This window comes from Notolepis coatsorum (genome assembly GCF_963971535.1).
Source record: "Notolepis coatsorum genome assembly, chromosome: 6".
Classification (NCBI taxonomy): domain Eukaryota; kingdom Metazoa; phylum Chordata; class Actinopteri; order Aulopiformes; family Paralepididae; genus Notolepis; species Notolepis coatsorum.
Genome location: NC_140170.1, coordinates 149311124 through 149337212, shown reverse-complemented (window position 1 = coordinate 149337212; position 26089 = coordinate 149311124). Strand labels below are relative to the sequence as shown.

Below are 26089 nucleotides of genomic sequence, written 5' to 3'. Positions count from 1 at the left end.
ACGTTAGTTGGGAGGGAAGAGGTTAATTACAATGTCTTGTCTGTACAGTATGTCTGTCTAGTACTACTACTGTGACATGGTTGTCTTGTGTTTTCTCTTTTGTAACGCAGTACTGTGTGTTCCAACACACAATAAATGTCTGCACTAACTGACAATCAACAATTATCTTATATCATCTCATGGACTAAAAAAGTAACAAGCCTCAGTTGAGTCCAAAATGACAGATTATTGATTAATGGACTATGAGGTGACTGTCCTCGTGGCAATGGTTTCACAGCACTCACAGGACAAGCACTGGCATCCAATGGAGTTTCCTTGTAAACAGTTCACTTTTGTTCACATTTCTACCCAAATAGACAGTTTTCTGTTGCAATTCGTCTACAAGCTGAATACATGTCCTACCTCATTATAACCTTTGCAAAGTCCCTTTTCTCCATCTCCTTTGCACTCTCCAACATTGTAACGGCTCCGATCTCCTTCGATCGACAGGCACTTCGCTTGTTAGATTTCAAGGTAGATCATATTAATATAGACCAATCAAATTGAAGCATGAGGGCATGTTTACACCCCTCACACACAGTGCACTCTTTCTGTGTTCTACGTCAGCCCCCGGCGCGCTTGAAGAACATGTCATACGTGACTTTTGGGGGACCTCTTTCCTCACGCTGTGTTGCTATAGCGCAGATTTCATCAACTAGTGATAAAGAAATGGCACCGGACACCTTTGACGGATCGCTTTGCAATGATTATCAGATGGTCCTAATGTAACGGATATGTGCCGCGATAGTGTGACTACGGCACATAGAAGTGTGTAAAACTCACTCCCCAGAGGCATACAAACTGAGCGCTTAGAGGGGAATTCCCTTCTTGGCGCAACGGTTTGTTATGTCGGCCCCGGTGCAGACGCCCGGGGTTCGACTCCCACTCGAGGCACGGTCGAATTTCGTGGCAGGTGCTAGGTGGCACCTGCTACAGTGGTGCCGTTGACCCGGATGCCTTGGGTGGTGTGAGTTTAGGGGGGGTGAATGTAACGGATATGTGCCGCGATAGTGTGACTACGGCACATAGAAGTGTGTAAAACTCACTCCCCAGAGGCATACAAACTGAGCGCTTAGAGGGGAATTCCCTTCTTGGCGCAACGGTTTGTTATGTCGGCCCCGGTGCAGACGCCCGGGGTTCGACTCCCACTCGAGGCACGGTCGAATTTCGTGGCACCTGCTACACTAACATTGCTAACATTTCTAACATAGTAAACGTTTCATATTGCATTTGGTTGCTTTTAAGTCTTTAAAACCACTGACAATTATGGTGTTTCAAACCACCTTCTCCTGAAGGTGTGCAGAGCGGCGGGCTGAGGATGACCTCAAGACTCCACAGAGGTCAGGGAAGATAGGCTTCCCATACAATAACATGTTGTGGGTAAATAACGGTTTGTTTTGGAGGAAATTGATATACAATGTTCACACTTCCGATCCCCCCATTTTATTTTATCTACTTTTGAGAACAGCACTCATGCAGCTCATACATTTGCATTTAGTACATTTAGTCATTTAGCTGACGCTTTTATCCAAAGCGACTTACAAGTTTTGTACGACAAGTCAGCAGGAAGGGTACAACTCTATCAGCTGAGTAACAATGTTCAAAGTGCTGAGTGCTACAATGTAGGTTAGTATATTAGGACAAGTGCATGACAGTAAGGTTAGTTAGGGTTAGTTTAAATTTTTCTTAAAATTATTTCAGGTATTGATAGAAGAAGTGTGTCTTTAGTCGACGGCGAATGATTGGTCGGGTTTCGCCTGTCCTGTGGTGGGAAGTTTGTTCCACCATTGTGGGGCAAGGACCGAGAATAGGCTCAGGGCATTGGCCTGCTTGGGGAGGCTGGACCAGCTGTGAACAGACCTCTTTATTCCCCTAGATTAGCCTGTGAAGAATATGCTCTCTCTATCGCAGCCCTTTTCTCCACGCATCGTCGCCACCGGCAGTCACATTCAAATACACTCCAGTCCATTGCAGTGTCAGTCATTCTGGGATTCAATGTTGACTGCGTCTGTTTGATTTTTTTTTCATTATTATTTTATTATTTTATTTGTTTCTTTTTTATACCTCGTATCCGATGATCCTCCCGCTGCTGGCCCCCGGGGGGACGGGTTCCCAGAATACCTGGATCTCGGAGGCTGACGCGGCCCGAGCCCACACTGCTGATGGGGCTTCAGAGGGCTCTAGAGTACAATCACACACACACACGTGGGAGCAAGAGCGTTTCAATAGTGAATGTAAGAGCGCTTCAGTAGTATACGTGAGAGCATTTCAGTAGTGAGTGTGAGAGCGTCACACACACACACACACACACACACACACACACACACACACACACACACACACACACACACAACACACACATGATTTAGTGGTAGGGGGGACACAGTCCTCATTTCAAATAATCAAAATGTATTTAGTGCATCTTTAAAGGGGCAGTTCACCAAAGATAAAAAGCTATATATCCATCCATATAGTTTCAGTGTGATTTGCCTAGAGATATCTGACGTAGAGAAATCTGACATAGAGATTTCCGACGTAGAGATATCTGACATAGCGATATCTGACGTAGAGATATCTGACATAGAGATATCCAACGTAGAGATTTCCAACGTAGAGATATCTGACAGAGATATCGGACATCACTCCAATACAATGGAGCTGAATGGCACTTGGTTTGTTGCGCTCAACGCACCAAGAAAATGCATTTGAAAAACTCAAAATAATGAAAATAATGACCTGGTTACTTATGATAATCCACAGACCCTTCGTGTAGGAATGATCTTCTACCTAAGTCCACATGTGAGAGGTCTGTGATAGATTCCAGAGTACATTCCCCTTTTCTTTGGTGCTGAGCCAAACTGTGAAACACAGGAACTCAAAGCATGAGGAAGGGCTCGTTACTCTTGTTTAACGCTCCCAAAATAAGTACTACCTACACATAATAAAATGTGAAAGCCATTCAGGGTAATTTTAATATTTATATAATATATATCTTCAAAACTGAAAATTCTGAAACTATCAGGATATATAGAGAGTATTCCAGGTAAGAGAAAAATATGTTTTAATTTATTTTACTTTGGATGAACAGAACCTTTAAAATGCATGACTTCACTCATCTCTCCCGGCCTTACCTTCCTCTGCTGAATACACTATGACCACATTGCTGGATGGCCCTTCACCTATGATGTTGTAGACACCAACTTTCACTTCGTACTGTGACAGGGGCGTGACGCTGTCGTTCCTATAAATATATCTGGATGCGTCGGGCGAGGCCAGCACCGTCTGAATCCAGCTGCTGTTGCCAAGCGGGCGGAACGACACTACATACCCAAACTCCCCTCCGTTCTGCTGCTCCTCCAGCACAGGCTAGAGAGAGAGAGAGAGAGAGAGAGAGAGAGAGAGAGAGAGAGAGCGAGAGGGGGGGGGGGGAGGGAGAGAGATTGAGAGGGAGGGGGGGGAGGAAGAGAGATTGAGAGAGAGAGAGGGATATAGGGGGGGAGAGAGAGAGAGAGAGAGAGAGAGAGAGAGAGAGAGGGGGGGGGAGAGAGAGAGATAGATGGGGAGAGGGAGAGAGATTGAGAGAGAGAGAGGGATAGAGGGGGGAGAGAGAGAGAGAGAGAGAGATTGATTTTAAAACATCGGTTTTGATATGTTCTGGCTGGAACACCATATAGGAAAAACTGTTAAGTCATAATGAATCCATTGATACCAGCAAATCAACTGGAGAGGATAAATTGGATCTTTGCTTTCTCAGGCTAGCTGCTCCATTAATTACAGAGCAAATAACACGTATATTTAATTGTTCTCTGTCAACTGGCATAGTTCCTATTATGTGGAGTGAACTAAATGATTATCAACCAATCTTCAAACTATACTGTCTAGCAAAAATCATGGAATCATTGTTAAAAAAAACTAACTTGCAATGTCTATTCAAACTCAATATTTTAGTATCCTTTGGACAGTTTAAATCTTTAATGACCAACCATTTCACCTCAGTCTGCAGTTTTTAATTGTTTTATTGATTTACTTTTAAAACATTTTGTACTGTATTTCTTTAAATCATCTGAAGTGAGAGTTGAACTCTCAATGATGAATGAATGAATGAGGTGGAAGCCTGGAGGAGATCATGTTTTTTCTGTATTTGTGTGTGCGTGTATTCGTCTGTCTGGAACAATTCTTACAAACTACAGGGCTGATTTAGATGAAACTTTGCACATGGCTGACAAATCTCCACCAGGTGGTAGCCACCCACTTCTTTTCTAGTAGCCTACACATTAGGTGGGACTTAAGTACCGGCGAACCTGTGTAGTATTGCCCTCTTCTGTATAAATTCATACTGAATTATGTATTTCAATGGACAATTATTGAAATTAATTCAAATACAATAGCCTACTTGTCGCTGACCGATCAGCCTATTTGAGCATCCAAATTGGCCCTGTAGTTTGTGAGATTAGCTAGGGACAGAAAGACACATAGAGACAGGCATATTCACACATGCAACTGATTACATGATCTCCTCAGACTGCCATCTGATGGAGATAATTCATTTCCATCATTGTGGATGGTTGTGGACTTCAGGAGGTCGGGGGTCAAGGACTACAGCCCCCTCAGCATCGACGGGGCACCGGTTGAGAGAGTGAACAGTTTCAAGTACCTCGGAGCCCACATATCCGAGGACTTGACATGGACCACACACATTGACAGTGTTGTGAAGAAGGCACGACAACGCCTCTACTTCCTCAGGTGCCTAAGGAAGTTCCAAGTCAGTCAGAAGATCCTTAGGAACTTCTACTCATGTACAATCGAGAGCATCCTGACTGGCAACATCACCTCCTGGTTTGGGAATAGCACTGCACAAGACCGTAGCAGACTACAAAGAGTGACACGTTCAGCCGAACGCACAATTGGAGGGGGGCTTCCCACCCTCCAGAACATTTACAACAAGCGGTGCAGGGAGAAGGCTAAGAGAATCATCAAGGACTCCAGCCACCCGAACAACTGCCTCTTTGAACTGCTGCGGTCAGGCAAGCGATACCGGAGTCTTAAGGCGAGCACAGAAAGACTCAGAAGAAGCTTCTATCCCCAGGCCATCAGGCTGCTCAACGAACAATAAACACTATGCAACAACCATCAAATGCACACAGCACACACATCCACACGCACACACTCACTTTAAACAAACAACTCACTGCAGCACCCACTTTACACACTTTAGAACACCTAAACACACTTTACACTTTATATTTATTGGTAAAGGATTTGCACTACAACTCGTACACCTTACTGTAAATTGTACCTAAATTGTACCTCATCCCATTTCTGCTCTGCACTATATAGTACTGTATATTAGTACATTGCATAGTATATTGTATATTGTATGGTAACTCAGTTACTTCTATTCTGCATCGAACATTGTACATATGTCTATACTGAACACTGTGACCTCTATTTTTACTTCTATTTTACATGCTATACTATTTTATTTCATACTTATCTTGTCTAACACAGTCTCTGGAGCGAAACAGTAAGAAGCATTTTGTATAAAAGTATTCTGTACTTCTGTATGACAACTATTAAAGAAACTTGAAACTTGTCCATTGAAATAAGCCCCACTCCCTTTCATATCTCAGGAACCGTTTGATGTCAATAAACTCAGTACAGACTACTACTAGTTTCATTGGTCTAGGTTAACCATGCTTAGTTTTTTAATAGTGTAATAGTGTAACAGTGTGTGATAGTGTTTAATAGTTTAATATTGTGATAGTGAAATAGTGTGATAGTGTGTAATACGACTAGTGCGGGGAGATCTGCTTTCAGCGAGAGAGAGAGAGAGAGAGAGAGAGAGAGAGAGAGAGAGAGAGAGAGAGAGAGAGAGAGAGAGAGAGAGAGAGAGAGAGAGAGAGAGAGAGAGAGAGAGAGAGAGAGAGAGAAGAAATTAGTGGCTGCTGCCTGGCGGAGATTTGCGCTCTTTTCCACTTGTGTTTTGAGGACTTGCTCGCTGTGACTAGAGATATAAATAAATAATCAAATAAATTAATAAAGTAATTATTTGGTTTCAAGGGAAATATTGGGTAAACATATTCACACTGCTTCGTTCTATATGGTGAACCACGTCACCAAAATGTCCCTTCTCCCATAATTCCAGATTTATGCGCATGCAATTTGCAGCGACTCTGTGCACTTGAGTTTGATTTACACAAGGGGTGAGTGAGCAGCATAGATCTTTAATTAAAGCCCAAGTAATTGAAGCTGCATCAGCACAGAGCGCTCTGCCCAAATCCCATTTGTGTCAAAAGATGTAAAAAAGCGTCCGTCATAATGAAGCCATACTCTAATTAAGCAGTACTGTTAGAGAGTGTTCTACAGTCTCCTTGTATCACAAAACCAAAGTAAAACCATGACCATGTTATTGGTTTCATACAAATCAAAATCAAATCAAATCAAATGTATTTGTAAGGCCCGACAACACACGTTAATGTCCCCATGGGCCGGACACGTCTTCTTTAAACAAGTCAAGAAGAAACATAACAATAAGTCAAGAACAAAACAAGAACACCATAAGGTCCAACAAATTTAAAATAAATGCAAATAAATGAATGAATGCAAGCACTCCCAGACATACCCCACGCGAAGGTAAGGAAAAACTCACTAAAACCTAACAATAGGGAAAAAATGCTCCACAGGTAGTGTGGAGGAGAGAAACCTTAGAAGGGCCATTCAAGGGGGGATCTCCCTTCTTAGATGTCGGTGATAGTAGTGTTGCAGACTAACAGTTGGTAAGCATGCACTCATGTGTGTAGTGAAACACAGATGAGTGTATGCAATAGCAACTGAACATTTAGAAAAATTAAAGATAGAGCTGATAGCGATAGCAACTGAACATTTTGTAAGATTAAAGATAGAGCTGATAGCGAATCTATTTGAGGCACAGGGGCGACGCAAAGAGGGTCGTGTCCTCCCCGTTTTTAATCACGGGACGTTCAACACTCCGGTCATCGCTCCGAGACAGCCGGAGACAGGGAGATGGGAGACAGGGAGATACAACATTATTTTCCTTTCTATTTTAATTCTTTCTTTATATACTGTATATATAATCGGTTTAAACATTTACATTTAAATTACAAAGAGAAGCTTTGGGGTTTTTGATGGATTTATTTTGGTCCTTAACAAAGACCAACAGAAAAAGAAAATGCTTATGATGCAACGGGTGGTTGTGAATCAAATATAGAGGTGGGCCTTGAGGATACTTGTCAAGTTGTCAAGGTACTGTACCAATTCTAATTATTGCTGTTATAAGCACTCATGGATCGCTACTCGTCCAATCGCAATTTGCCTTATTCACTTCACCACCATCTTTGCTTTCATATGCACTATGAACACATTTCAATGAGCTGATGACTAATTCACTTCCACGTATTTAAAAAACAGGAAAACTACGGCTGTGAATATTCAGTACTGCTGTTTTGATACCAATAGAGTATTCTGACTGTAGTTTTGACTATGATAGTGTATTGTGCCTGTTGTTTTGACTCTGATAGTGTATTATGACTGTTGTTTTAACTCTGATAGTACATTGGGACTGTTGTGTTGACTCTAATAGTTTATTCAGACTGTTGTTTTGACGCTGATAGTGTATTCTGACTGTTGTTTTTACTATGATAGTACATTCTGACTGTTGTTTTGACTCTGATAGTCTGCCTGTTGTTTTCATAGATACGGTCTAACATTGAAGTGTTTTCATAGCTAAGTTTTAACATGTAACATTGTGTCAGCCTTCACCAATATGGAGGCAAAGTGAATAAGGCAAATACATGGTCAGAAATAAATGTTGTATAATTAATAATACTTTGATCTTCTTTACCTCCCATTTGATAACGAGTTCTCCACGACTTCCTCCACCACCACTCACGTTAACTGGTGTAACTTCAGGAGCTGGATGGAGAGAAAGAAAAGTACGACATTCTTGATCGATTGTACTGTAAATGGTAAATGGCTGCATTTATATAGGGCTTTTATCCAAAGCGCTTTACAATTTGTTCCTCACATTTTTACCCATTCACTCACACTTTCACACACTGATGTCAGAGGCCACCTGCACATCGGGAGCAATTAGGGGTTAAGTGTCTTGCTCAAGGACACTTCAACACACTGCCCGGGAGGAACGGGAATCAAACTGGGAACCTCTGGATTACCAGATGACTGCTCTACCTCCTGAGCCACTGTCGCCCCATACTGTGTAACTTGAATGCATGTCAAGTCAAAACGCATGCGAAGTGGATGGAAGGAGAGGATGGGAACGAGAGGGACAGTGCTTCTCTCTACGGGACACGGATTGAAGTGTTTAGGCGTTCGCTAGAGTAGGAAATGTTTAGACTTGAGTGAGGAGGTCTACATTTACATTTACATTTACATTTAGTCATTTAGCTGACGCTTTTATCCAAAGCGACTTACAAGTTCTGTACGACAAGTCATCAGGAAGGGCACAACTCTATCAGCTGAGTAACAATGTTCATCAAAGTGTAGTTTTTTTTTTTTTTTTTTTAGATAATGGTTGAGGTCTACCTGGGAGGTTATTTAGAGACGGTCCAGTTTATCAAAATGTCGTCCATATCATGGTTTAATGATTATACTGTGGTATTATTTAAGTTGTACCATGGCAATACAAGACTGTTACCGTAAATGATTTATACAATGAAAAAAGGTAAAACCAGAAATGATTAGAAAACTACAATGATACTTTTTTTGTACGGGACTATGGTTTTTGTTGGTACCAAACACACTAGTTTAAATTGTTTAGTGAAAGTATCAGTGAGGCGATGTTTCTCACGGCATACAGAACGCACGTACAGAGCGCAAAAGGCCAACAGCTAAAGTGAGCAGCCGTTGCCACTTTGCAGACGTATCTCCCACGCAGTGGATCAGTCACACGGATGAGAGTCAACACCGGTGTGACCAGAAGTGTACACCATTGCCAGCAGTGTAGTACAGTATGTCACCTTTACAGTATGTACAGTGAGGCACAACAGGGAAACACACTCCCCTGAGACGCAGCCAGCAGGGTGGAATCACTTAGCTTAACCGGCTCAAAATAAACACTTTCATGTCATTGCCTCATGGCGTGTGTGGGTATTTTTTCACACATTCACTGGTGGTGTATCCATGAATTAATGATGACAGAATTTTCCAAGCATCTAAATGCTTAAGAAAGTGTGTCTTACTGTCGTGATATCCACTGGACCAGGAAAAGAAAGGTATCAGGATGAAAAGGCGGTTTGTAGAGACCCCTGCCTATCTAAATAGATGGAAACTTAGAACCTCCCCCCATCGTGTGCGGTTAGTTGGCATAATCGCTAACATCTGTCCGTGTGTCATGCTGCAAATGTAATTAATTTAGTCTCCATTAAGTCTGCAAGGGGGATGAAAAATGCAGAATAACCGATGGATTGGCCTGAAAACCGACTGCCGGGATTTTTTGCATGGTGAGAGCCTTTGCGGGGAGCACTCAAGTAAAATTAAACTAATCAGACAGTTAAATTACATTTCCACAGTGGGACTGATGCATCTGGGCTTGTAAGCGACACGGAGGACTGAGCGGGTACCTGCTGCTTTGGTTCGGGTCCGTTTCGACGGCGTGCTGGGTTCTCCGATGCCAACGCCGTTGAGCGCCACCACTCTGAATTCGTAATCCACCCAGGGGTTCAAATCCTTCACCGTGCCGTACAACATCTGTCCAGGCACACAATCAGGAACTAGGATTAAAGAATTTAGAATTGAGATATTGTTTTTTATTAAATTATTTTTATTTTCTTTCTCAACAGTAACAAAACAAAAAACATTAAGATTCTGACTTACAAGCTCTCTGAATACTAAAATAAAGGTTAATATATCTTATCTTGCAAAATGACCCCAACATAAAACCCACTAGAGGTAAGCCTATACACATTGCAGACCACAAGGTAGTTCTACTGTCCTTTTTAAGCAGAGGAGCTGCATCTGAGAGGCTCGATGTGCGTTTTGGAGGTCCATGTCGGAGTTTACATTTTTAGAACTTCTGCAGAAACGCCTTCTGCTGTTGACAGCAGGACGTCGGTGGTGATCAAATTGGGCCTGCTCTCGATTGAACAGGAATGAAATTCAGCTTGACATCTACTATCCCAGTGTGAAAACATTAAACAGACCAATGGTCAGATCTTAGAGAGCTGTTATTGATTAAAACAAATCAGTGGTCAGATCTTAGAAGAGCTGTTATTGACTAAAACAGACAGTGTGTGGGTGGGGGGGGGGGGATATAGGTAAGAAACATTGGTACCCAAAATATACTGTAGTACATGTTTTTCAATTATGTAGATAAGTACATGCAATAATTAGGACTCTAACCTACAGTAAGTACCTAAAGATGTAGATTGATCAAAGAAAATATTGGCTATATTGACTTATCGATAAAAATAATAATTAAGGCTGGTGATCATATAACGGTTCGGCAACGTAAAAACAACAAAAGCGACAAACCCCACTCCCCATGGCAAACGTCCATTGCGCTACAAATCAATGTATGTATTTGGTAAAGGAAATAAAGCCATGTTCGTATCACTCCCCCAAGAAATATATATTCCTACCAGGTCCTTGCTCTACAGCTCTATCGCTATAGCAACGGTGTGCGTGAATAACACTAGCCAGAGAGTTGAAGGTAGTGTGGGTGTGCGTACCTGTCCTGACAGTTTGCCAGCCTATGGAGAAGGGGGTCCTGGCCTGCAGAGTGTACAGGGTGACGGGACTGTGGTTGTCAGGTCCGGCTTCCCAAGAGAGTTTGACTGTGGTGTCAGTAATCTCCCCCACAACCAGGCCCTCCGGCGCCCCGGGAGGCCCTGCCACGCACGCACGCACGCACACACACACACGCACGCGCGGACGCACGCACCCACCCACGCACGCACGCACGCACACACACACACACACACACACACACACACACACACACACACGCGCGCGCACACGCACACACGAGGGGACAAGGACAAACAGTTTCATCAGCGCTCATCAGCAATGACGCCTCCCTATTACAGACCCCACTGCAGAACACTAGTGATAAACACAATCGTTTGTGCTTATTCTTATGCATGGCTCTACATGCACACTGAGGAGAATAAAAGGCATTTCATAAAACTACATAAAACATATAACTACAGTTATCAATACTGTGAATGGCAACACCTTGAAAGTGGAAAACTACAGTACCATCGGGAGACAGAATGTGAATAGTGGTTACCAGGTTTGTTTGTTTTGTTTTGTTTCCAAAAGCAGACTTTAAAAAAAACACTTTTGTACAATACCATCTGAATGCATATAACCTCTCTCTGTACAACGAGTGGCCTCTGCCAAGCGAACGCAGATGTGCTGATATTCCCATAAAGCGTGGCTATCCGCATACCCATCAGCATCACGGTGAAGGACACCCGCTGGGTACTGTTGCTATAGCAACAAACCACCCCAACATATAAAACACAAACTGAAAATAGCCATCTGAAACAGAAAGATACAGTTTCAAAAGTTTGTACTTCGTCCTTAAATAGGATGGGGGGTGATGTAAGTGAGGACAGATGAGCAGGTACCTCTGACAATCAGCTCCGCCGCAGCGGAGACACTGTCCACTGCGGTGTGTACCATACACACATACTTCCCAGAATGCTTCAGCTGGATGTTTCTCACCATCAGGTCACCTGAAGATCCCTGATGACAGAGAAACAACACCTTTAATCTCATGGGGGAAAAAAATTAAAACGACTCCTTTGTGATGATGATGCACACAGTGACATCATCTGTCAGGCTTGACGTTTGTGATGGTGATGCACATAGTGACATCACACAGTGACATCAGCTGTCAGGCTTTTGTGTTTCTTTTTTCACTTTTCTTTTTTGGAAGCGGAGCATAAATCTTGTAATCAGACAGATTTGTTTCTCCTTTGTTGGAGGACTTGTCAGATCTTGAGATCACCTCCTGGACTGGGGGACATTTCATCCCTGTCCACAGGTTTTAACTGAGGCACAATTTTTTGTATGAAGCGTATTTGCTTCCCGAGCACTCAAAGCTTAAAGGTCATAGTTCAACCTAAAGCAGGAATCCTGTGCCTCTCTTACGGTCTTAAGACACGTTGAACGATAATTTACTTCAGAAACCTCAGAAGTTGTTGTTTCATTCAGTATATGACATGTCACTGTAACATTATGCTGTAAGATTTTAGGGTTGAAAAGTAAGCAGAAAATGCCTCGTGTGCGTGCAGGCTCTACCAATTTGCTTGCACCTACGGTTTGAGAATCACTGATTTAGCCAGTGTGCGTTTGAGAGAGAGGGAGAGAGAGAGAAAGAGAGAGATAATTTCCTGAGAGCAGTTACACATTTAAGTCAGAGAGTCAATCTGCGTGCCAGAGAGAGCAAATCTGTGTGTCAGAGAGGCATTCTCCTGTAAATACATAGGGGGGAATACATTTTTTTTAATGTATTATTATCCTTTTCCCCCTTCTTTTTCCGTTTGTCTCCCCTCCCAATGTTATGCCAATTCCCAATCCCCTTCCTGGTCGTTACGCACTCTACCCCCTACCATCGGTCTGGGAGGGCGGAGACTATCACATGCTTCCTCCGACACATGTGTACCCAGCCCACCACTTCTTTTCACCTGGCAGCGCGGACTCTCACTGAGAGAGTGTAACGTGTGGAAGGTCACACTACCTCTCTTAGATCCTTCCCTCGCTGTGCAGGCGCCCCGACCGAACTGTAGGAGTCGCTGTCCACAACGACCCAGACCCACCCACCGGCTACCCTCCTGCTGACTCTGCCAATCGAGCCAGTATGACGGCCGGCCAAGCCGGAAGCAACGCTGACAGCTGGATTTGATACCAGTGTCTCTTGCGTTGGTGACGAGCGCCGTGTCCGCTGCGCCACCCAACCGCCTAGGGGGGCATTGTTAATATAAGATAAGGGCCCCATATTAAGAAACGATCCTGACAGCTTAGGTGAATAGGCAAAAAAAATGATATTTCAATAGATATCACTATGAAACTTTCCCAGTTTGTTATGTACATAACAACTAAGAAAAAATGTATTGCAAGTTTTCTGAGATTTTGTGTATATATGCAAAATAGGCGTTACCTAATTAAATATGCACACATTTGCATGTATTGCCAGGAACAGAATCACCAACATTGGATGATGCCAGATTAAAAAATGTTGTTTCATTATGTTGACACATAACACAATTAAGTTTTTACAGAAGGGATTGTGGCTATGTCTTTTTATCATCCCATAAATCAGGAAATACTGTCTACAGCCATAACAAATCTATTTTCGCCAGGTTTTTTGGTATAAATGTACTATAAATCAGGCTATGAATGGTATATCAACAAACCCCTCTGTAAAAAGAAGCAGGGTATAGATAGGAAGAAATGTGGAAAGTATGGTGTGTGTGCTAGGGAAATGGATATTTTTTGGGGGAAAACACCCTCAAAGGTCTGTATTGTAATTGTGATTTATAGACAAAATTAAGTAAAATACAACTAATCGTGTGTTTTTAATATTTTATTGCCACTAGTTTGAAATAAGACATGTTAAGGAAGCAAAATTGAAAAAATCAACCAAAGAAAAAAAAATTGCCTATTCACCTAGGCTGTCTCGCCTAATAAAAATCACAAGGTCCACAAGGTCAATCTCTTATCCACCAGCAGTGGAGCAGATCAATTCAGTTTCAGTTGATTACATTACAGATACTGCAAGGGCTCTGTTGTTTCTCACAATGATACGTAATCATGTACATACATCTAGATACTGAGCAAGATTTAAGGAACAAATAACATGAATCCTAGTGTACAGTAGGTTGGGTTTTTGTATGGATTTTCTGCCCAGCGGTTTTTGGTCTGTTTTTCCATAAGCAATAAATTCCTGCTTGCAAACTGCCCTCCTCTTGTCTGCTTCCTCCCTTTCACTCATTCATTTATGGTTTGTAGAGGATGTAAAGTAATGCGAATCACTACCCACTTTCAAAACCACTCTCAAAGAACACCTACGGGAGACTGCAATTAGAAACTGGCCCCTGTAAATGTCCTAACCCAACCCCCTCCAATGTACAGTAAATTACCTAGTGTGGTTGTCAATATTCCAATGTACAGTTTTGCTTGTACAGTTGTACAGTGTGTGTCGTCCCCCAACCCCTCCTACCAACCCCCCCCCCCCCCCCCCACCCCCCCCCCCCACCCAACCCCCCCCCCCCCAACCTCCTCCAATGTACAGTTTTTACGTCAAATGTATACTCTCTTTTCTGGACTATTTTTGTATCACAAACAGTACTGTATTTGCAAATCTGGTATGTCATAAATGTATAGATGTAGCAGTACTGTCTATCTGTATGTCATGTATGTCATATATGTCCTGATGAATTGAAAATGGGGGACCCTGATGTAAACAAGATGAAAGTCTTTCTCTGGTCTGCATCCCCTTAACAATTGTGTGTATTGAGATGTACTGTATTGTACCCATTCTGCAATCTGTTAATAAAGTTTTTTAAAGTTTTCAATCAATCAATCAATCAATTTCATTGGTGCAAGCACAAATTTACTGTTTGCGAGTTGGAATTATCTATGGCTGCCATACACTGGCACCAGGCACACATCACACTACACAATGGCTGAACGGCTCAGGAGACAGGGATTGATATCAGTCAATTAACAGATGAGCTCCAACAGGAGATGGAGTCCTTCACATGCATTATGGATGGCCATGGTTGGATGAAGTCAGTTGATGCTGTGTGAGCCAAGATGCTGCAGAAAATGATGGGTGCTGATAAAGTCTTGGATGCAAACTCCAAAGTAGACATTGAACACCTGCCTCCCCCCAAGGTCTGTCTCATCCCACATGTAAAGCGAGCCAACTTCATAGTCGCCTGCTACAAAAGAGCAGAACAGCCAATATTTAAGAGGCCCAAAGCCTATGATCAAAGTATGGACTGGGAAAAACAATGGATGAGGAGGTGTTAGAACCTGTCTGGATGGTTGGACCCATCCTCTGTCCTTCTCTTGTTGAGGTACTGGCCTAGAAAGTGGAGTCAGAAGAGCAAGAAGCTCTTGATAAGGAGGCAGATTACGCAAAAAATAACATGGATGAGGAGGATGGAGAGTACGAGTCTGATGAGGCGGAGGAAGAGATGGAGATCGAAGAGATAGACTTTGACAATAGTTTTAGTGATGATGATGATTAGTAGTTTAGGGTACAAAATACAAATAGAAAAAAATACTTGAATGTTGTGTCAACAAAGAAGATACCCAGTCCATGATATCCAGTGCATATGAAAACATATAGTTTGAACCTTAACAATAAATATATCACTGATCAAAATCGCATGGGAAAATGTGTTAATTTGTCTCTATATAATTGTTAATGCAAAACTATAATATTTAGGGCATAACAGCATGGAGACAATCTTTATTACAATATTATTTCCAATATTAACCTAAATCGATCTCGTCCAATGCACTACATTTCAGTAAAAAAGGAAAATAGAGATGTGATATACGTTTATTTCAGCATTTTTTGCTTTTTATGTCCTGAAATTTAATCAAGATGTGTTTGAATCTTACAAATAATAATTGTACTGAATTCCTTGGGTCAAACTTGTTTGGGAAAATGTTTAAATTTGTCTCCATATGTTGTTAACTTCAAAAGTTATGCTGTTTTCTTTGTCTTATTTTTCAGGTTTTGGTTCAGGATAGGTGTAATAAAGGGTTAAAAATAAACCCCATGGGACATTATTCCAACCTGTTACCTGTCAGAATCTTAAAATAGACACTTCAAGGATTAATAAAAAACAGGTGGTGAAAAAAAATCCACCCTATGCAGGTGGACCTATGTTTCCATTCTAGACTATAGTGGCTGTTCTGTATAGTTTAATAGGAGCCTAATACTGCTCTTCTAATTTAAGGCTCACAATGACCTGTAACAACGAAATAGTATAGGCATATTATACATTTCCTGAATCCTTATGGTCCTGAGAGTGTTGTAGATATTGTATTTTGTGTCTCTGTTGCTTCTAGATGACACAATGCTAAAAGATAGTATATCATTTAGGCGAAAATCGTGTAAAAATGTGTGTTGTTGACTGTTCATAGAGCTCCAGTGACCTCTATAATGGTCAGAAAGATTCACATCTTAGCTTGAATGAAAGATGACATAGTCCCCTTTAAAATGATACCAAACACAACATTGTGAAATATTGACAGATGTCCTCTACGTGAATCTAAACAGGATATGCGCCAGCATCTGAAATGCAATTTCCTGAGGGGGTGGGTATACTTCATGACTTGATAATTATGATAAAGCTACCACTCTGGAACGGCTATCATACAAAAATATAATCTACAGACATAGATCTTTGAAAAAATTATATGTACGTTTATTCAGTGGCACCGATATCTGGTCTGGCCCATGGACTAGAAGGGATGATTAGGTGGCCTTGATGTCAGAGACCTGATTGGGAATTTGGCCAGGAACGTCGGGGAACCCCCTACTCTTTACGATGGGTTCTTTAACGACAAATTCAGTCGGGACCTTGGTTTAGTGTCTCATCCGAAGGACGAAATGACATTGACAAACCTTTAAGTCTAGAGATTGGCAGCGGTGTGCACTATAGACATGACCTGCTTAGGTGTCCAGATGTTTGAGGTTATGATCTTAATGATCCATAGAAAATCTACTTTTTATCTATTTTATTCACTTTTGTTCTTGGTCTCTGCTCTTAAATCAGGCTGTAGTAGAGCAGATCCAACTGTCAACACGACACAGGTGCATCAATTATCTCCGCTACTTGTATCTAGCATGGACTTGGCTCTCTACGGGTGTGTTTTGAAAAGCAAAAGCTGCTGTCACATGCCAAAAATAACGGATGTACCTGTGTTGTATCGCAGGTCGCTGTTGTCAAGCAGTGGTTCTTAACCTCTGGGGTTTGGACCCTCCAAGGGGTCGCCAGATGATTTTGGTGGGGATGGCGAGAGTACAGTATTATGCAAATACATGGTCATATGTATAATAATTGGTAGAGTTTTTTTTCCTATGAAATAACATTTGAAGTCTAAAGCCTGCCTCAGTCATTAATCAATTTAAATAGCCGGAAAAGTTGAAAGAAAATATTTGTTGGTGTTTGTGAAATCAAAACCATCCCTTTAATTAAAATGAGATTTTCAAGATTTACTGTCAATCTCTATGGGTTTGTCAATGTAATTTCGTTGCCAGTATATATGGTACTGGACTGGTCTACTTGTTAAGGGAAACATCACCAAAAACGATTCAGATTATTTTTGTACATAATCTCCCACACATCCAAAAACTCTACAATTTTAAAGATTTTCACACATAATAATTCATATTTTCCTTTGTTTCATCACAATTTAAGCAAGCCTAGTAATAGACACAATATTTCTGACACTGAGAATACATTCATTGAGGTCCATAGATGTTCCTAGATACCAAGAATATGCAAATAGCCCTTGTAGAAGTGAAGCAATATTCCATTTACCTAGGTATACATTTTATGCAGATTTTCACCTGGGATGGAACAGGTTAAGAGATCTAGCTTCCCTAATGTCCATAGGTAGTGTGTTCCATAACTTTGGTGCATAGTTTGCAAAGGCTGCATCCCCGATTTTCCTTAGACTGTGGCTTGGAACCTTCAATAGACCAGTAGTAGATGATCGCAATGTTCTAGGAGGCACATAGTTTACTAGATAATTTGCAATGTAGCTTGGTCCTGTTCCATTTAGTGCTTTGTATATAAGGAGGAGGACCTTGAAATCTATTCTAAATGTTACCGGAAGCCAGTGTAGGTTAGCTAATATAGGACTGATGTGGTCTCTCCTCTTGGTTCTATAGTTAGTAGCCTAGCTGCCGAGTTTTGAATGAGTTGGAGTCGTTCTGTGTTTTTTTTGGGAGGCCAGTGAGGAGTGCATTACAGTAGTCAGCTTGAGATAAAGGCATGGATCAGTTTTTCAGCGTATTTTTGATTTATAAACGGCCATACCTTAGCTATGTTTCTAAGGTGGAAAAATTATGTTTTTGTCACCTTGTTGATGTGTGATTTAAAGCTTAGGTCTGAGTCTATTATAACACCAAGACTTAAAGTTTGCTTTAATCACAGTAACATTGGCGAGCTAGCTAAATTATCCATAAATCGGTTTTCATATAAATCAATCTTCACTAAGACTTTAAAACGGTGGTGCAGCGGCGGCTGGGTGGCGCAGCGGACATTGCGCTCGTCACCAACGCAAGAGACACCGGTATCGAATCTGGCTGTCAGCGTTGCCTCCGGCTTGGGCCGGCCATCATACTGACTCAATTGGCAGAGTTAGCGGGAGGGAAGTCGATGGGTGGTAATCTGGACGTTGTAAACAGCGCGGTCAGGGCGCCTGCACAGCAGAGACAATGGCGGGGGCAGTGTGAGCCTCCTACACGTTACCCCTCACCAATGAGAGTCCGCGCTGGCAGGTGAAAAGATGTGACTGGCTGCCTCCACATGTATCGGAGGGGACATGTGATAGGCTTCTATCCTCCCTACGACCGGCCAGTGGGGGGCACATGCGAGCAACGATCAAGACAGGGGAGGGGAGAATTGGCACGGCTAAATTGGGATGGGAGAAAAATAGAAAAATGGAGGAGAAAAAGTGGATAAAAAAAACGGTGGGGCGGCACGGTCTACAGAGACGCAGAAAAAAGCTACCAAATCCATTCAGAGACAACTCAGAGACAATTCCGAGACTGACTAGCGTCTCCAGGGGAGGAAATTAGGCCATTTTACTCGCCAAATGCGAGTATTTTTTATGTTTGGCGAGTGATTCATGAAGACCAGTAAAGACGAGTAAAGACAATCGCCAGAGCCAACGTTAGGTACATAGATATAAAACACTAGATGGCTCAAGGCGGAGTCTCCTGCGTACTTCAGCGGCGGCCATCTTGCGAGAGTACATGCACCATAGATATGCATGTTATGAGTGGGTGTGCTCCACCCTTGCAAGATGGCCACCATGTGGCAACGTTGGTCTCCGTTGGCCAGCAGCGCGGGTAAGCCATCTAGTGCTATATATCTATGGCTACCTGTAGCTTGCTTGCAAACTAACGTTAGATGCTAGCTAACTTTGCTAACCGTTACAAATGCCAGCTACGGTGGTTTTGATTGATTGAAAACTTTATTAACAGATTGCAGAATGGGTACAATACAATGAGGGCCGACAGTCCACTCTACTGGTTAAAGTTGCTTACTCGTACGTTCAATGATAGCAGGAAAATAATGTCCACAGCCACTCCGGTGTAAACAAAGATATCCAAAGCGGTTTATTTCTCTTCCACGGCGAAGTCCTCTTTACAGAAGTGATCCTAAAGCTATTTTCCTACAACAAAACGTGTTTGGCTGTTTACTGCCACAAAATATATTCACTATTCACGTTACTACTACAAGTTAAGAAAACTGTATTTTCCCAGTCTCCAAAATCACCGCCGACTCGCCGGCTCTTAACACTTTGGATGCCAGCCACATTATCAGCCCGCCCCCTGAATGCCCAGCACGACAATTAGCGTGATTTTTTTTTTATTAGCGATCTGAATTCATATTTCATCAACCGAGTCTACCATTGGGAAACCAGCCCCATCAGGAGCTCAGATGTGGAAAAAGCGCCCCATATCGTCTCCCAGATGGTAATGCACCCTTTTGGAATGGACTCAATGAAAATGGATGAGAAAAAAAAAATCCGGAATCCACATTTTACTTCTCACGCATGTAAACGGAGATGATCCCAGTCATTGTGGACCATCAGAACAGCGTGTAATATGTGTTTACAGTATGTAGCCTTAGATCAATAAAAGGATCGATTTTTGGAATGGCAATCAGGAATTGGAATAATCTTTTTGGATACCATCTGATCTCAGGTAAGGAATCTATTTTACCAGTCTTAGGATAATCAGACCTGTTTTCACAGAGATATAAGCTTTTCCCCTATGTGTGATATGGCTGTTTGGCTGTGCAAGCGATCAGGAAATATATCAGATCAGATATCAGATCGCCTATATAGCGTGCATACGTACACATATACTATCGATAATCTAACGTTTATTTGAAAACTATTCATAAATAGGCCGAAAAATGTGAATGTTTTTTGTGTATTCTAGAATATTCCGTTTATTATGGAATATTTCCCCCCCCCTTGAAAACGAGGGCTTTTCAAGATGCTATAAAACGGAAATGAACCGATAAAAAAACAATCCGCTTCGACAATGTTGACTGGAAAATGAGTCATTGATAAGCGACGGGCAGATTAGACACATAGCCATAATGGCGATATTAACGCTAACATTGAAGTGGATGGTGGGCATTCAAGCACTAAATCGTGCGCCCCCTGCTGGGCACTGAAAGTGTTAACACTATGCCGTCCGAGAACGAGTATATACGTGTTTCGAAAAAGAGCGTTGTGGACCAGAGCCACGAGTATATACGTGACGAGTTGTTATTGTTTTATTCCATATTTATAACGCTTCTTAGGTACCCGATCCACTACCAGCATCTTTTCACATATTTGATTTTCGAAACATGCAGTACCGGCCAGACCCGCTTAGGGGCGCCATCGCTCCACGGCAGTATCATTATGTGAATAAAAAAAAATATGCAAGTACAGTTCTGTGGGCGGATCATAGTTCCTTGATCCCAGCCGAACATCCTCCATCTTGGATCAGCTTGGCGAGCGTTTTTTTCAGCGTGGAATAATGGGATTTATGATTAGCCAATGTGCATATCGATCTACCAGAATCCGATGACTGGTGAGGAAATGCTGCCAGCGATCACATGGCCTGATGGTAGGATAATATTACCCCAAATTACAGCTGGATTGGACATTGTTTTATAACGTAACGTGATTGGTCAATGAAAATGCTATATTGAACGCACACTGTATTGCTAATCAATAATAGTAATCGGCGTTCCCCGCCGCCCCCATTTCATCCATAGATGCTCTGTAATAGTCCGGATGCTACGCAGTTTGTTTTATTTCATTCGTATATATACAGCAGAAATGGCGTTTGATATAACGGCGCCAACGTTTAGTCTATTATCTAGCTTCCTGCAGAAAAGCCTAGACCCGTGGTCACCAACCCGTCGATCTTGATCGACTGGTCGATCTTTGAGACTGTCCCTGTAGATCTTTCCATGAAAATGAAAAAAAAAAAAAAATCTCACCCTGAGAGTCCACATTACAGTTCTACTTTTGTTTTGATGTGAAAAGTGATGCTGCACTTAGCACTGACGGAGAAAGTACACATACTGTTCTACTTTTGTTTTGATGTGAAAATGATGCTGCACTTAGCACTGACTGCACTTAGCACTGACTGCACTTAGCACTGACTGAGAAAGTACACATTACAGTTCTACTTTTGTTTTGATGTGAAAAGTGATGCTGCATTTAGCACTGACTGAGAAAGTACACATTACAGTTCTACTTTATAAAATGCTAATTGTAAATATGTTTGTCAATGTTAATAATATGAGAAAGTCCACATTACAGTTCTACTTTTGTTCTGATGTGAAAAGTGATGCTGCACTTAGCACTGACTGAGAAAGTACACATTACAGTTCTACTTTATAAAATTCTAATTGTAAATATGTTTGTCAATGTTAATAATATGAGAAAGTCCACATTACAGTTCTACTTTTGTTTTGATGTGAAAAGTGATGCTGCATAAGATGACTGCACTTAGCACTGACTGAGAAAGTACATAATAGTTCTACTTTAACGTTTTAATGTTGGACCAAAGCATTGCATGTAATTAGAATACAGGCAAATAAAAGTAATTTAGTTTAAAGTACAATCTTGCCTGTCTTTTTCTCTCAACGCTTCAATAGGTAGATCTTGCCTTCACCAAAAAAAAAAAAGTGATCTTGGGCTTAAAAAGGTTGGTGACCACTGGCCTAGACTAAAAGCGTGATATACCTTATATTCACGACGCTATAAAATGACAACCAACCGATGGATTTTTATTTTCCTTAAGCCATTATGAAGGCACGGTTTATGCACTCAAGTGACAATGAGAATGGACAGATAGCAATACTATAAATGATATATAAAGCTCTTAGAAAGTACATTGGTTTGTTTACAATCCGCTGTCCTCTGAGGCTTAAATCGCAGAGCCCCGCCGGTCGCCATAGTGTTAAAGGGAAAGTGACACTAATTTCCTATAAACAGTTCTGAGCTAAATAAAACGGTTAAATGACTTTATCTAAATCCAATCAATATTCCTAATGCCGTTTCAATGTAAGGTTATACAAATAAACATTCTCACTAAATATAATACAATAACCTTGTAACATTGTATTCTGAAATGTAGACTTTAACAGTGTAGGCAACTAAGCCAATAGAAATAAGGTATAACTTATGAGTGCTTTGGCTCCTATAAATACAGTACAGCTCAATACTCACAATTGTTAAGGGGATGCAGACCAGAGAAATACTTTCGTCTTGTTTACATCAGGGTCCCCCATGTTCAATTCATCATTACATATATGACATACATGACATACAGATAGACAGTACTGTTCCATCCAGACATTTATGACATACCAGATCTACAAAAATACAATGCCTGTCACATAGACCCTGGTGTTGGAAACTCTGAGTTTCTAAAAAGAGTACCGTATATACATTTGAGGGGGAAGAAACTGTACATTGGAGGGGGTTGGGTAGGTGGGGTGGGGACTGGTGGTTACGGTAACATCAGTTTAACAAGCTAATAATCACCCATTTTGTCTCTGCAGTTTAGATGAGAAGAAAGGGCTGCCGGTGGGGGACACATGTGCAATTTATTTTTGGCTGGTTTGGCTGGTTTGGCTGTGTGTGAGTGTGTGTGTGTGTGTGTGTGTGTGTGTGTGTGTGTGTGTGTGTGTGTGTGTGTGTGTGTGTGTGTGTGTGTGTGTGTGTGTGTGTGTGTGTGTGTGTGTGTGTGTGTGTGTGTGTGTGTGTGTGTGTGTGTGTGTGTGTGTGTGTGTGTGTGTGTGTGTGTGTGTGTGTGTGTGTGTGTGTGTGTGTGTGTGTGTGTGTGTGTGTGTGTGTGTGTGTGTGTGTGTGTGTGGCCATATTCAATTCAATTTACTCTCCATAACTGTCAAATTAAATGAACGTGTGCAAAACAGTTTAGAGTTTTTGGATGTGTGTGAGATTATGTGCAAAGTAAATCAGCATTGTTTTTTTGGTGAAGTGCCCCTTAAACTCCATGATTCAGCAGTCTACCTTGCTGGTTGAAAATCAGTGTCCTACATTGTACGTACCTCTCCGATCATCTCAAAATGATCTTGTCTGCTGAAGTCGATGATCTTGCCATTAAAGAACCACTTGAAGTTAGGATCCAGGGAGGAATCCCTGGAGACTTCACATGGCAACACAATGCTTTCTCCCACTGTGGCGCTCATACTCAATGGTGGAACTATGATCCTAGTTGGCTCTATTACACAGTAAAAAAAATAAGAATAATAAAAATAATCATCATTTGTTACAGGTACAGACAGGTGTTGCCAGGGAACAGCTTGGACCTGTCATTATTTCCTGTCAATTATTGATATTAGCTACAGCAGGAAGTACATTTGGGTCCATTTAGAATCAAGTTGAACCATCTATAATGTCTCCACTTTCTACAGTGTTCCACAAAATAACTATCCAATTGACCTACAGTATCTCAAGCTGCTTTTCCTGATCTGTAGGGAACTGAAGCTTCCCCTGGACAAACTTTGCTTGAGAACTGTTCACCCGATCAACCTGTATCGCTGAGGACCCAAGAAAGTGCAGTGTCGAGTGTGCCGTTGATTGGATGAGTGGTTCTCTAGAAAGCTGCAAGCAGCAATACCACAGGCACTAGTTCACTGCAGTGGCTGGAGCCAATGTCAGCTACTGAACATCACAGCAAACAGCCACTATTCACATTCTTTGTGTGTGTGCTTGTCTTTCTGTTTTCATCTGTAGCATATCTCAAGAACCATTCATTTCACTTCAACAATACAGATGGTTAACCCTTTCACTGTCATACAACAACGGGTTAACCCTTTCACAACCACACTACATAAGGTTAACCCTTTCACTACCACACTAGATGGTTAACCATCTGTAGTGTGGTAGTGAAAGGTTAACCTTCTGTAGTGTGGTAGAGAAAGGTTAACCTTCTGTAGTGTGGTAGTGAAAGGGTTGCCTTCTGGTTAAAAAGGTAGTGACATGTGTGGGAAGGAAAAGCACCTTTCACCACCAGGACTCCCGAGCTGCTGGCTGCTCCGAAGGGGTTCCTGGCGACGCACGTGTACCTCCCTCCGTCCACCTTGCTGGCGTTGGTGATGCGCAGAGTGCCATCCTCCATGATAGTCTGTCTGAGGAGAGGGAGACAACTGACAGGATCCATCACGATTTCATCACTCGCTCACAATTTCACCATTCACTCATACGCCGACTCACATGCTCACTCGCGATCAATGTTAATACCTACTTTGTTCTTTAATATGAAAAGGACTCACGATAAGGATCAAATTACTTCCTCAGATGCAGCCTTATTTGCAAGTCATTTGAATCCCCGCCCCCTTTTTTCAACTAAAGTCTTCTCCTGACAGAATCCATCCTAAGAGCACATTTGCACATATCGGAAGTGAGAATGATCGTCTCGAAGCAGGATAGATTTGCTGAACTGCAAGGGACGGCGTGGCACTGACAGCACAGGAGATAGAGAGAGAGAGAGAGAGAGAGAGAGAGAGAGAGAGAGAGAGAGAGAGAGAGAGAGAGAGAGAGAGAGAGAGAGAGAGAGAGAGAGAAAGAGAGGAGATTGAGTTGGACCTGCGGCTTTATCATTATGCAACACATGGAGATCTTATCGACACGCTCATAGCTCTTTCTGAAATGTAATAAACAGATATGCATAGAGAAGTACCTAACTTGAAAATGGACCGTCTGATGCCTGGGGATCCTGAGGGACAGAATTTGAGAGACCTGACCGAAATATTAAACACTACAGGGAGAGTTTGATCTCATTGCAAAATGGATATTATACATTGTATTATCTTGCCGCTTTTACCTACAGTAATTTCTTTCGGTCAAGTGATTCGCCCGAAATTTAGGGAAAGAAGATAAATGAGATGCTGTTTTACTAAATTACAGTTGGGATTAGTCATCGTAGCAACATGGCGGCAGCGTTGTTTACAGCCGCTGTAAACACATGCATAAATGATGCCGCTAATGCCTCACAATGGTGACCTTTTGGTTTCAGTAAATCAAACAGAGAAGCTGGCGAGCTGCGAGCGGCAAGCAGCCACGGCTCGAGAAATCAAACAATTTCACTTTTAGCTCCTCCGAATAAATATGTATTCACTCTGCCTGAGCCGAGACCCGGGGAGCATGTCTGACATGGGGTGCTTTGCGCTGATTTATTGACAAAAATATCAAACGTTGAGTGATGGAGGCGCAGTGGAGAACATGACCTGCGAGGGCAATGAGCTGCGAAAACAAATAGAAACGTAAAGAACTATCTTGCTTCGCAGACAAACTCCGTTCCGCGGCCCTGCGTTCCTATTCTCGTCCAGATGCACCGTCTGTGTAATCACTTCTTTCTCCTTCTTTCCCCATGACCAGACCCCGTGGAATATGATAACTAATCAATGGCACTGCTCAACGTGTTGAGGCAAGGACCGGTGAGTTACGGAAAGAGTATGGAAATGTGTCAGCGCTGCAGCGTGCATCGATTTTTGAGACGGCCCCTTAAACCGGGAGGGGGGGGGGGTTGGTATAGCAATAAGTTTCTGCTTCCTCATTCACACTCCGTCGGACACGACCGCACCGCATATATATAATACACACGCGCACACATTATAGATGCAGAATTAAGAGTCAGCATATGCCGGGGTGTTGGAGGAGTACATCAAACAAGACCACTAATGAAGTTACACATCATTTTGTTTTTACATACAGTACATTCGTTTTTCCCTGCCTAATATATCACTTTAGGTGGGATCAACCC

The 26089-nt window shown here is 42.1% G+C and overlaps 1 protein-coding gene across 1 annotated transcript in view; it reads right to left on the bottom strand.

The window, feature by feature from the left end:
* The window catches only part of cntn6 (contactin 6), a gene marked incomplete at both ends in the record, with an annotated part of 180525 nt that overhangs the window by 62485 nt on the left and 91951 nt on the right, over positions 1-26089 (bottom strand). Inside the window, 8 exon segments of the mRNA XM_084315769.1 lie at positions 2104-2219; positions 3171-3405; positions 7901-7971; positions 9639-9788; positions 10746-10904; positions 11649-11766; positions 23373-23545; positions 24328-24455. Coding sequence (XP_084171895.1) covers positions 2104-2219; positions 3171-3405; positions 7901-7971; positions 9639-9788; positions 10746-10904; positions 11649-11766; positions 23373-23545; positions 24328-24455 — 1150 coding nt within the window.